At 71.6% G+C, this 9,444-nt stretch overlaps 4 protein-coding genes across 5 annotated transcripts in view; 2 read left to right on the forward strand and 2 right to left on the reverse strand.

Annotated features, from left to right (window-relative positions):
• Window positions 1-2,276, forward strand: part of SMTNL1 (smoothelin like 1) — a 4,637-nt gene extending 2,361 nt beyond the window's left edge. Inside the window, exons 3-9 of the mRNA XM_017838225.1 lie at window positions 17-130; window positions 335-521; window positions 717-750; window positions 892-1,032; window positions 1,670-1,730; window positions 1,809-1,960; window positions 2,053-2,276. Of these exons, the coding sequence (XP_017693714.1) occupies window positions 17-130; window positions 335-521; window positions 717-750; window positions 892-1,032; window positions 1,670-1,730; window positions 1,809-1,960; window positions 2,053-2,197 (834 nt within the window). The 3' untranslated portion in view covers window positions 2,198-2,276. The remainder of the gene's footprint in view (window positions 1-16; window positions 131-334; window positions 522-716; window positions 751-891; window positions 1,033-1,669; window positions 1,731-1,808; window positions 1,961-2,052) is intronic.
• Window positions 2,277-2,468: 192 nt separating this feature from the next.
• UBE2L6 (ubiquitin conjugating enzyme E2 L6) lies at window positions 2,469-4,488 on the reverse strand. Of its 2 annotated transcripts, XM_017838257.1 has the most exons (4): window positions 4,349-4,488; window positions 3,528-3,617; window positions 2,883-3,069; window positions 2,469-2,810 (listed from the first exon to the last, which is right to left on the reverse strand). In XM_017838257.1, exons 1-4 carry the CDS (start codon window positions 4,367-4,369, stop codon window positions 2,647-2,649), a joined length of 462 nt encoding a protein of 153 aa, XP_017693746.1. In that variant the 5' UTR covers window positions 4,370-4,488; the 3' UTR covers window positions 2,469-2,646. The 2 variants fall into 2 exon arrangements, with proteins under 2 accessions (XP_017693746.1, XP_017693747.1); XM_017838258.1 differs by lacking the exons at window positions 2,883-3,069; window positions 4,349-4,488 and having other exon boundaries at window positions 3,528-4,031.
• SERPING1 (serpin family G member 1) lies at window positions 3,851-7,819 on the forward strand. Its single transcript, XM_017838256.1, has 9 exons — window positions 3,851-3,949; window positions 4,690-4,759; window positions 4,933-5,002; window positions 5,117-5,612; window positions 5,716-5,853; window positions 5,933-6,136; window positions 6,267-6,409; window positions 6,792-7,011; window positions 7,484-7,819. The coding sequence occupies exons 3-9, from the start codon at window positions 4,934-4,936 to the stop codon at window positions 7,729-7,731; spliced, it is 1,518 nt and encodes a 505-aa protein (XP_017693745.1). The 5' UTR covers window positions 3,851-3,949; window positions 4,690-4,759; window position 4,933; the 3' UTR covers window positions 7,732-7,819.
• Window positions 7,820-8,352: 533 nt separating this feature from the next.
• Window positions 8,353-9,444, reverse strand: part of YPEL4 (yippee like 4) — an 18,554-nt gene continuing 17,462 nt past the window's right edge. Inside the window, exons 3-5 of the mRNA XM_017838226.1 lie at window positions 9,081-9,124; window positions 8,868-8,976; window positions 8,353-8,614 (exon numbers count right to left, since the gene is read on the reverse strand). Of these exons, the coding sequence (XP_017693715.1) occupies window positions 8,525-8,614; window positions 8,868-8,976; window positions 9,081-9,124 (243 nt within the window). The 3' untranslated portion in view covers window positions 8,353-8,524. The remainder of the gene's footprint in view (window positions 8,615-8,867; window positions 8,977-9,080; window positions 9,125-9,444) is intronic.

The raw sequence follows: 9,444 nt of genomic DNA on the forward strand, positions 1-9,444 counted from the left end.
GGGCGATGCCGGGGAGACCGGGGATGGCGAGGGCGATGCCGGGGCAGGGACAGCCGGGGACACCGGGGTGGGCACCGAAGGGGGTGCCGGGGGCGAACCGGCAGCAGCGGGCAGCACCCGGGGCCGGCAGGTGAGGCAGGGGGGCACGACGGGGGGGAGGGACACAGCCAGGGGAGGGCAGGTGCGGTAGGGATGGGGACAGGGGTGACTTCACCGGGGCGGGGTGACAGTGTCAGGGGCGGGGTGACAGTGCCAGGAGCAGGGTGACAGTGCCAGGGACATTGTGTAAGTGACAGTGCCCGCGCTGGCACTGCCACCCCTGCTGTGCCCACAGGAGCCCACTTGGCATCAGGACGAGGACGAGGAGCTGTGGCCTGAGTTTCCCCCGTGCTCGTCCCCAGAGGGGGCCACCAGCCCCACATCCCCCACGTCCCCTGTGTCCCCCACCTCCCCTGTGTCCCCCACCTCCCCTGTGTCCCCCACCTCCCCCACGTCCCCAGCATCCCCCACGTCCCCCACAGGTAAGAGCCGTGCAGGCAGTGACACCTGAGTGCCCTGGGGTCACCTCTGTACCACACAGAGTGTCCTTCACCCCCATGGGGTCCTCTGCAGGAACCCCATGTCCCCTCCCCATGGGGAAGGACCTTGAGCCCCAGGGGTGCCCCAGCATTTGGGTGCCCCCTCCCACCTCTCTGACCCCTCCTCTCTCCTTGCAGCTGACACCACCGATGGCACAGAGGGCGGCAAGAGGTGAGTGTCCCCACGGGTGGCACCCCAATACCCCACCCCACGGGTGGCACCCCACAGCCCCACGCTCAGGGCTGTACCCCCCCGTGAGTGGCACCCGCCGTGGTGCCTCAGCCCACCCGCGGGTCCCCCGTGTGCCCACAGGGGTGCTCCAGCGGGGGGGCCGCGGGGCCGGGCACCCCCTGGTTCAGCGGGGCAGAGACCGAGGCTGGAAGGGGCCGGGGGGAGGCCACGTGTGGGGTCCCGGGCATATGGACGCAGTGCCATCCTGGAAAAGTTTGGAGGGTGAGGAGGGCCTGGCCCCACGGGGGGTGCGGGGGGGGACATGGGAAAATGGGGGGCCATTGGGGGACTGGAGGGTAGGGGGGAACAGGGGGCTGTGGGACGGTAGGGTGAGGGGGTGCATGGAGCAGTGGTGGTATTTGGGGACCACAGGGCGATGGAAGGTAGGGGGGGATTGGGGGACAATGGAGGGGGGGATGGGACAGTGGGGGTATTGGGGGACAGTGGGGAGGCATGGGACAGGGAGGGTATTGGGGGACAAGGGGGGGCATGGGATGGAGGGGTATTGGGGGACAGTGAAGGGGCATGGGACAGGGAGAGTATTGGGGGGCTCAGGGCAATGGCACAGTGGGTTCATGGGGGATAAGGGGGTCTGTGGGACAGTGTGGGTATTGAGGGGGGCATGAGGAAATGGAGGGTAGGAAGGGAATGGGGGGTGCATAGGGCAGAGTGGATGTGGGACAGAGGGGCAATGTGGCCATGGGGGTCCATGGGGTGTTGGGGGCCCAGGGTCCTGGGGCAATGGGGTCATGGTGGGGCTGGGGGTCCCTACGGGGGGCAGGGGGGTGTGAGGGTCCCACGTCCCGGGTCCCCCCAGCGCCGCCACGGGGCCGGCCCCGCACCTGCGGCGGTCGGGCGGGGCCGCCACGGTCAAGACGATGCTGCTGGAGTGGTGCCGCGCCCGCACCCGCGGGTACCCGGTGAGCGCGGGCAGGGGGTGGCGGAGGGGGTGGCTGGGGAGGACCCGGGGGGGCGGCCTGACCCCCCCGCCCGCGCAGAACGTGGACGTGCAGAACTTCTCCGGAAGCTGGGGCAGCGGCCTGGCCTTCTGCGCGCTCCTGCACAGCTTCTTCCCCGACGCCTTCGACTTCGGTGCCCTCGAGCCCGACGCCCGCCGGCACAACTTCGCCCTGGCCTTCGCCACCGCCGAGTGCGTGAGCGCAGCCCCGGCCCTCCCCGGGTCCCCTCCGGCCCTTCCCGTGTCCCCCCCGGCCCCGGTGACGGGCGTGTCCCTCCCTGCAGGGAGCGGGCGGGCTGTGCCCCGCTGCTGGAGGTGGAGGACATGGTGCGGCTGCCGGTGCCCGACGCCAAGTGTGTGTACACGTACGTGCAGGAGCTGTACCGCTGCCTGGTGGCCAAGGGGCTCGTGAAGACCAAGAAGCGCTGAGGGGATCCCCCCACCCGTGCCACCCTCAACCTTGTCCCTCTGCCTTGTCCCCCAGCACTAAAGGCCATGGTGCCAGGCAGTGGTGGCCTCATATCTGGAGGGGGGGATGTGGGCACGGGGGCGCTGGCACTGAGTGTCTGGGGGGGCACAGCCCTGGCTCTGCCACCGGCAGGGTGACAGTCCCCCCAGGGCTGGCACACGGGGGGCAGCACCTCCCGGAGCCCCCCACCCTCCCCGTGAGGTATCACGGAGCCAGAGCAGGTGCTGGAGCAAATTTATTGCCTTATGTACGGGGGGGCAGCTCTTGTGGGGGGGCCAGGACCCCCTTCCCGGTGCCAGAGGGGACCCCAATGCCCAAGGTCCAGCGCCGAGGCAGGGGTGATGCCAGGGCCAGCCCTGGCTGGCACAGGGAAGGAGAGGGGAAGCCGGGGTCCCCCCGGGTGGGGGGTTCAGGGGTCGGGGGGGTCGGGGCGCGGCTCGGCGTGGAGCCGGGTGTGTTCCTGTGCCCGGCGCCGGAACTCCTCGGGGTGCTCCTGCAGCTCCCGGGCCAGGTCCGGCCGCAGCACCCGCTGGGGGTCGTGGCTGTCCAGCAGCAGCAGCAGGTCCTGCAGCACTGCGGGAACGGGGTGGGGGAAAGTCAGGGGGACACCCCCAGTGCTGCGCCCCCCGTCCCCTCGGTGCCCACCTTGGATGGCGCGGGTGGTGGGTGCCCAGTGCTCGTGGGTGGTGAGGGGCTGGCAGACGCGACCCTCGGGGTCCACGCCGGGATGGTAGATGGGGGTGCGGAGGGTGGCACGGGGGGGCTCCAGCGGGTGCCGCGGGGAGAAGGTCAGCTCGAAGCGGAAGGCACCCACGTTGTACGGGGGGGTGTTCTGCCGGGGTAGGGGGGGCACCTCAGCCCCTCAAGCCACAGCATCATCTGTCGGGGGGATCCCTGTCCAGCCCTGATATACCCAGTGCCTCCCGTGGAGAAACACCACCCCCCACCCCCCGGCAGCCCCTCAGGAGGGGAACCTCCCCCCAGTGTCCCCAGCCCAGGGCCCCAGGCTGTCCCCCAGTAGTGCCCCCAGAGGGACCCTCCCCAATTCTGCCCTGATAGGGACCCTCACTCAGTGTCCCCAGGAGACACCCCACCCCCCGGGTCCCAAGGGTTACCCCCAACACCCCCAACACCCCCACCCCCCTATGCCCTCATGGGCCCATTTCCCCTCCAGGGCCCCTGTGCCCCGTAGTTCCCCCATACCCCCCACGCCCAGGGGACCCCACACACACCCCCAGCCCCTCGCTGCCCAGGACTCCCCCACAGCCCCCGGTGCCCCTCGTCACGCACGGGCAGCAGGAGCCCTTCCCAGCGCCGCACGTTCCGGTCCAGCGGCCGCACGTCTCGGGCCCCCTCCCAGCCCCGCACCTCCTCCAGCTCCTGCGGGACGGGCGAGGGGTGGCTGGGGCCGTCCGGGACACGCCTCCAGGGACGGGGCTGCACCCCAAAACACCCTCCGCAGGCTCGTCCTGGGCGGGGCAGCACGTGGGACACACCTCGATGGGCGGGGATTCCCCATGGACCACGCCTTTGTGGGCGGTGGTTTCCATGGAATACGCCCTTATGGGCGGGGGGGTCTCCTTCATGGACGCGCCTCTTGGGTGCGGCCACTACAGACCACGCCCTGACGCGGAACGGTCCCCACCGGGGAAACGAAACCGGAGTGCGCAGGGAGGGTTTGGCACCCCCGGCACCGAAAACCCTCCACGCCGGTACTGCCTCCCCCGCAGCCCGGCACCGGGACCCCCTCACCGGCACTGACACCCCCCCAGCACCGCCTCTTCTGCACCCCGGCATCGGGACCCCCGCACCGGCACCGGGACCCCCAGCACCGCCTCTCCCGCACCCCGGTACCGGGACCCCCGCACCGGCACTGACACCCCCCCAGCACCGCCTCTCCTGCACCCCGGTACCGGGACCCCCGCACCGGCACTGACACCCCCTAGCCCCGCTTCTCCCGCACCGGCACTGACACCCCCAGCACCGCTTCTCCCTCACCGGCACTGACACTCCAGCACCGCTTCTCCCGCATCCCGGGACCGGGACCCCCGCACCGCCCGCTCCGGTGCGGACACAAGGACCCCCGCGGTCCGGGTTCCCCCGGACCCCACCTTGGCGATCCTCACGGCCATGGTGATCGGTACCCGGTGCCACGGGGACGGGCTCCTCGGGATCACGCCCCGGGGCGGGCGGGACGAGATTCTCCGGCCGCACCCCCGGGACGAGCAGACGGGTCTGGGACGGCCGGGGACACCCGTCACCCGGGGCTCCCGGTGGCGGCGGGTGACAGGAGCGCCGCCCCCCCCGTCCAGCGGGTGCCTGACGGGGGCAGAGCGGGACGTGGGGCCGCATCCCGCCTCCTCGGCTGCCCCCAGAACCGCCCCGCCCGTCCCACCCCGGCTGCCCCCGCACTCCCGGCTGATTTACGGGAACCTCCTTAATCTTTAACCAGGCAGGGCCGGAGCCGGCCAGATCCCCCGGCGCCCGCTGGACACGCAGGGACCGACCCGCCGGGCACCCAGGTGGGCCCGGGGCGCTGCCTTCTCCCGACCCCCGGGGGGGCAGAATGGGGGCACCCCGGGGTGGATGGGGGCGGACGGGGTGGAGATACAGGTGGTGCAGGGAGTGGGGATGCAGGTACCGGGGTGGGGGTGCAGGGTGCCTGTCCTGCCCTTGACCTGTGCCCTCCCACCAGGATGCCCATCATGACACTCTGGCTGCCCCTGGCGTGGCTGGTGGCCACAGCCACGGCCACTGTCAGCCCGGTAAGTGTGCCCCAGGAACACAGGCTCCCTGTGCTCAGTGCCCCTCTGTCTCCCCTCATCTAAGCTGCCCACCCAGGTGCACCGTGCCCCCCTCACCCAGGTCCCTGTACCCAGGTGCCCACTCTGGAGGCCTCTCCCAGCGGAGCGAAGCTGCTCACACAGCCCCTGACACCGCCAGTGCCCCCCCATCCTGCCACGGCCCCCCCGCAGGACGTGGGGGCACCTGTCCCACCTTTCCCCACCCCCCATGCCCACCCCGAGGATCTGCCTGGCTGGGATGCCCCTCACGGGACCACGGATGCCCCCAGCCCCACAGAACCCGAGGGAGCCCCTGAGGAGCTGGGAACCACAGCCTATGGGACCACGGCTGTGCCCACACCTGGCACCACTCAGGGACCCCCAGGCACCACCACCCCGCCCTGCCCCGGGGACGAGGAGCCGGCCGAGGCGTGCGGGGAGCCCACGGGGGAGCAGCGGGCGGCCGTGGCCGAGGCGCTGGGCACCTTCACCCTCCACTTCTACCAGCACATGGCCGAGGCCGCCCGGCCCGACGCCAACCTGCTCTTCTCCCCCATCAACGTCGCCACGGGGCTCTCGCACCTGCTGCTGGGTGAGGGGCCGCCCGCGAGCACCGGCGCTGCTGTGGGCACCGCCTGTGTCCCCCGGGGCTGTCCCACCCGGGGCACCTCACCCAGCTTCCCCTGTGCCCGCAGGCGCCCGCGGCGAGACCCGCGAGCGGCTGGGCGCCCTCCTGGCATACCCGCCGGGGCTGGGCTGCGTGCACGGCGCCCTGCAGCAGCTGGCCGGCTCGCCCGGCCTCTTCTCGGCCGCCCAGATCTTCCATCACCCAGGTGAGGCGGGCGCCGGGTGCCGGCGGGGCGCTGCCGCCGGGTGGGCGCAGGGTTGACGCCGACCGTGCCTGCCACGCAGAGCTGCGCCTCCGGCCCCGCTTCCTCAACGACTCCCTGCGCTTCTACGGCGCCCGCCCGCGCGCCCTGAGCGGCAACGAGAGCCTGGACCTGCAGAGCATCAACGCCTGGGTGCGGGAGGCCAGCGAGGGGCTGCTGCCCGCCCTGCTGCCCGCGCTGCCCCCGCAGCCCCGCCTGCTGCTGCTCGGCGCCGTCCACCTTCGCGGTACGGCCCCACCGCCGCGCCCGCCCGCGCCCACCTGGGACGCACCGGGGATCGGGCGCGCGGCCGAGGCCGCCCCGCGCAGCCCCCCCGGTGTCCCCCGCCCCTCAGCCCCGGTGCCGTGTCCCCGCAGCCGCCTGGCGCACGCCCCTGGACCCCGAGCAGACGGTGCCGCTGCCCTTCCTGCGCCCCGGGCGCCCCCCGGTCGAGGTGCCCACCATGACCAGCACCAAGTACCCCGTGGCCTCGTTCACCGACTCCCGCCTGCAGGTCCAGGTACCCCCGCTGGGACAGGGGTGGGGGTCTAGGGGGTCACTGCCGGGCACTGTGAGGGCTGTGGGGTCACTGCTGGGCACTGGGAGGACTGTGGGGTCACTGCCCGGCCTGGGGGGCTGGTAGGTCACTGCTAGGGGTGGGTAACGGCATGATGTCACTCCAGCGGCTCTAGGGAGGGATGCCAGGCTGTGACATCATTCCTGTGGCACTCAGGGAGGATGCCAGGCTGATGTCAGTGCCCTGGCACTGAAATGGGCACCAGCCGTGACCTCACTCCCCCGGGGCTGGGGGAATGCCAGGCTAGGACCTCAATGGTGGCACTGGGGGGTGCCGGTCTGTGGGGTCCCGGGCGGTGGCCCTGAGTCAGGGGGCCGTCCCGCAGGTGGGGAGGCTGGAGCTGAGCGATGGGCTGAGCCTGGTGGTGCTGCTGCCGCGGGGGCCCCTGGGGGCGCTGGAGAACCTGGAGCGGTCACTGGACCCCCCCACCTTCCTGGCCCTGCTGCGGCGGGCGGCCCAGACGCCCCCTCGGGCCACCGCGCTGGCCCTGCCCCGGATGCACCTCGACCTCGCCCTGGACGTGGTGCCCCTGGTCCACGACATGGGTAAGGACACCTCACCACGAGGGCTGGGTGGGCTGAGGGTGACATTGCTCCCTGCAGGATGTCACGGGCTCCTCCCCTGCTGTTCCCTTTCCCCACTGTCCCCAATGTCCCCAGTGTCCCCAATGTACCTTTGGTTTCCCCTGGGTCCCCCCGTGTCCCCGTGCCCCTGGTGTCCCCCATGTCCCCAGTGCCCTGCTGTGCCCTGCTGTCCCCAGCACCCCTATATTATCCCCCATATTATCTCGGGTCCCCAGTGGCCCAAATATCCCCGTTCTCCCTGGCGTCCCCGGTGTGCCTCTGGGGTCTCCTCCATCCTCAGCGTCCCGGTGTCACCGCACCCCTGTGTCCCTGACCCCCGGTTTTCTCCGGGTCCCTCGTGCCCCCGGGTGCCTGCCTCCGGTGTCCCCTCCCGCCTCCGGTGTCCCCTCGCCGCCGTGTCCCGCGGGGGTGACCGTGAGCCCGTGTGCCGCAGACTTCGGGCTGTTCCTGGACGCGGAGCTGTGCGGGCTGGCGGAGGGCCCGGCCGCGGTGGACGAGGCGCGGCACCGGGCGGTGCTGGCGCTGGACGAGGCCGGCGTGGAGGCGGCGGCTGCCATGGCCACCTCGGTGGCGCGCTCGGCGCTGGTGCTGGAGGCGCTGCGCCCCTTCCTCTTCGTCCTCTGGCACGACGCCGGCGAGGTGCCCGTCTTCATGGGCCGCCTCAGCGACCCCCGGCCCTGACCCTGCCCCTCCCGTCCCCGCCCTCCCTCCTCTCACCCCTCCGTCCTTCCCTCCTGCCTCCTCCTCGCCCTCCTCCCTCCATCCCTGCCTTCTCCTCTCCCTCCGTCCCTCCCTCTCTCTCTCCCTTACCCCTTTCCTCTCTCTCTCCCTTACCCCTTTCCTCTCTCCCTCCCTCCATCCCTTGTCCCTCCTTCCACCCCTCCCTTCCTCCCTCCGCCCGTCCAACCACCGTCCAGCTCCATCCTTCCCTCTCCCTCCCTCCCTGCTTCCTCCCTCTCTCCCTCCAGTTCTCCCTCCCTCTTTCCCCCCTCCCCCCCCATCTCCCCGCTTTCCCCGTCCATCTCCCCACCCTTCCCCCGCCCCAGTTCCCCAGGGTACCAGAGGGTCCCTGCTCCTCCCGCGCCTCAGTTTCCCCACCAGCTCGGGGTCCCAATAAAGATTCCGAGCCCCTCACTGCTCCTGTGCGTGGGGAGGGGGAGCAGGAGAGGGGGGAGGGCACGCCGGGGCTCTCAGGGACCCCCACTCTGTGCCAGTGTGCCCGCGGGTCCCCGGCTGTGTGCCCGGTGTCACCCCAGGGTGAACCAGGGGTGGTGGCAGCACCGGGGGCAGGTGACACTCAGCGCCTTCCTAAAAAAAAAAGCCTTTATTGCCCTAGAAAAGCCCCGCAGCCCCCGCGGCTGGGGACGGGCACTGCGACCGGGGGGGCACGGGGAAGGTGCAAAGGAGGGGTTCACCCAGCGCCAGCCCCACAACGTGCCCCCACGTGCCCCCCAGTCCCAGCCGTGCCCCCGCGTCAGTCCCAGCCGTTCTCCTTCACCATGTGCGACATCTCGATGATGAACTTCCCCTCCTTGTACTTCTGGCTGCTCTCGAAAGCCTGTTCCTGGGGGAGGGGCGGTGGGGGGGCGGTGTCAGCCCCCCGCACCCCGATGGGGGTACCCGGGGTGCTGCCTTCCCCCAGGGCTCGGGGGTGTCCGCAGCGAAGGTTTGGGGTGGCCAGGGGGTGCCCATTTGGGCTACCCAGAAAAGGGTTTTGGGGTGTCTGGGGCAGCACCCACAGGGTGTGTTTGGAGTGCCCAGGAGTGTCTGGGGCAGGGGTTGGAGATCCCGAGCGGTGCCAGCGCAGGGGCACTCACGTATTTCCAGCCCAGCGTGGTCTTGCAGCTCTGGCAGAAGATGTCGGCCACCGAGTGCAGCCCCGTCAGCAGCAGGCGCTGCTCAGCCGGGCCACAGCCCACGTTCACCCTGCGCCGAGAGCGGGGTGTCCCACGGGCACGGCAGCCAGCCCAGGGACCCCCGGGGACCCCCCCCCCGCCCCGCCACCGTCCCCGGGGTCCGCCAGTACTCACACGGAGTTGAACAGGTAGGCACGGCCGTGGCTGCCCTGGAAGGACTGGGGGGACACGGCCAGAATCACTGGTCAGCCTCTCACCTCCCCCGGCCCCCCTCCCTCTACGTCCCCTGTGCCCCCACCCTGCTGCATTGCCACCCTGCTGCATTGCCACCCTGCCAGCCCCGGGGACACAGCGGGGGGACACCTGCCCCCCTGGGGACACTGAGGGGGAGACGGTCACCTCCACGGGAGCGCCACGGGGGACACCTGCCACCCCCAGGGCACCGTGTGGGGCGAGGCTTCCTGCCCTGGGGCAACAGTGGCCACCGTGGGAATGTCCTGGGGACACCAGACGGGGACACCTGCCACGCCAGGGGCAC

The sequence above is a fragment of the Lepidothrix coronata genome, unplaced genomic scaffold (assembly GCF_001604755.1).
Source record: "Lepidothrix coronata isolate B3197 unplaced genomic scaffold, Lepidothrix_coronata-1.0 Scaffold329, whole genome shotgun sequence".
Taxonomy (NCBI): Eukaryota; Metazoa; Chordata; class Aves; order Passeriformes; family Pipridae; genus Lepidothrix; species Lepidothrix coronata.

What these genes read in the sequence shown, in the direction of transcription:
- UBE2L6 (XM_017838257.1), bottom strand. Translation starts at nt 4,369, where the DNA reads ATGGCCGTGAGGATCGCCAAG. An exon ending in GGGAAGGGCTCCTGCTGCCC is followed by an intron (nt 3,070 to 3,527) that starts GTGCGTGACGAG and finishes CTACCCCGGCAG; the next exon opens with AACACCCCCCCGTACAACGT. An exon ending in CACCACCCGCGCCATCCAAG is followed by an intron (nt 2,811 to 2,882) that starts GTGGGCACCGAG and finishes CCGTTCCCGCAG; the next exon opens with TGCTGCAGGACCTGCTGCTG.
- SERPING1 (XM_017838256.1), top strand. Translation starts at nt 4,934, where the DNA reads ATGCCCATCATGACACTCTGGCTGCCCCTGGCGTGGCTGGTGGCCACA. An exon ending in CCACGGCCACTGTCAGCCCG is followed by an intron (nt 5,003 to 5,116) that starts GTAAGTGTGCCC and finishes CCCTGTACCCAG; the next exon opens with GTGCCCACTCTGGAGGCCTC. An exon ending in CGGCGCCGTCCACCTTCGCG is followed by an intron (nt 6,137 to 6,266) that starts GTACGGCCCCAC and finishes GTGTCCCCGCAG; the next exon opens with CCGCCTGGCGCACGCCCCTG.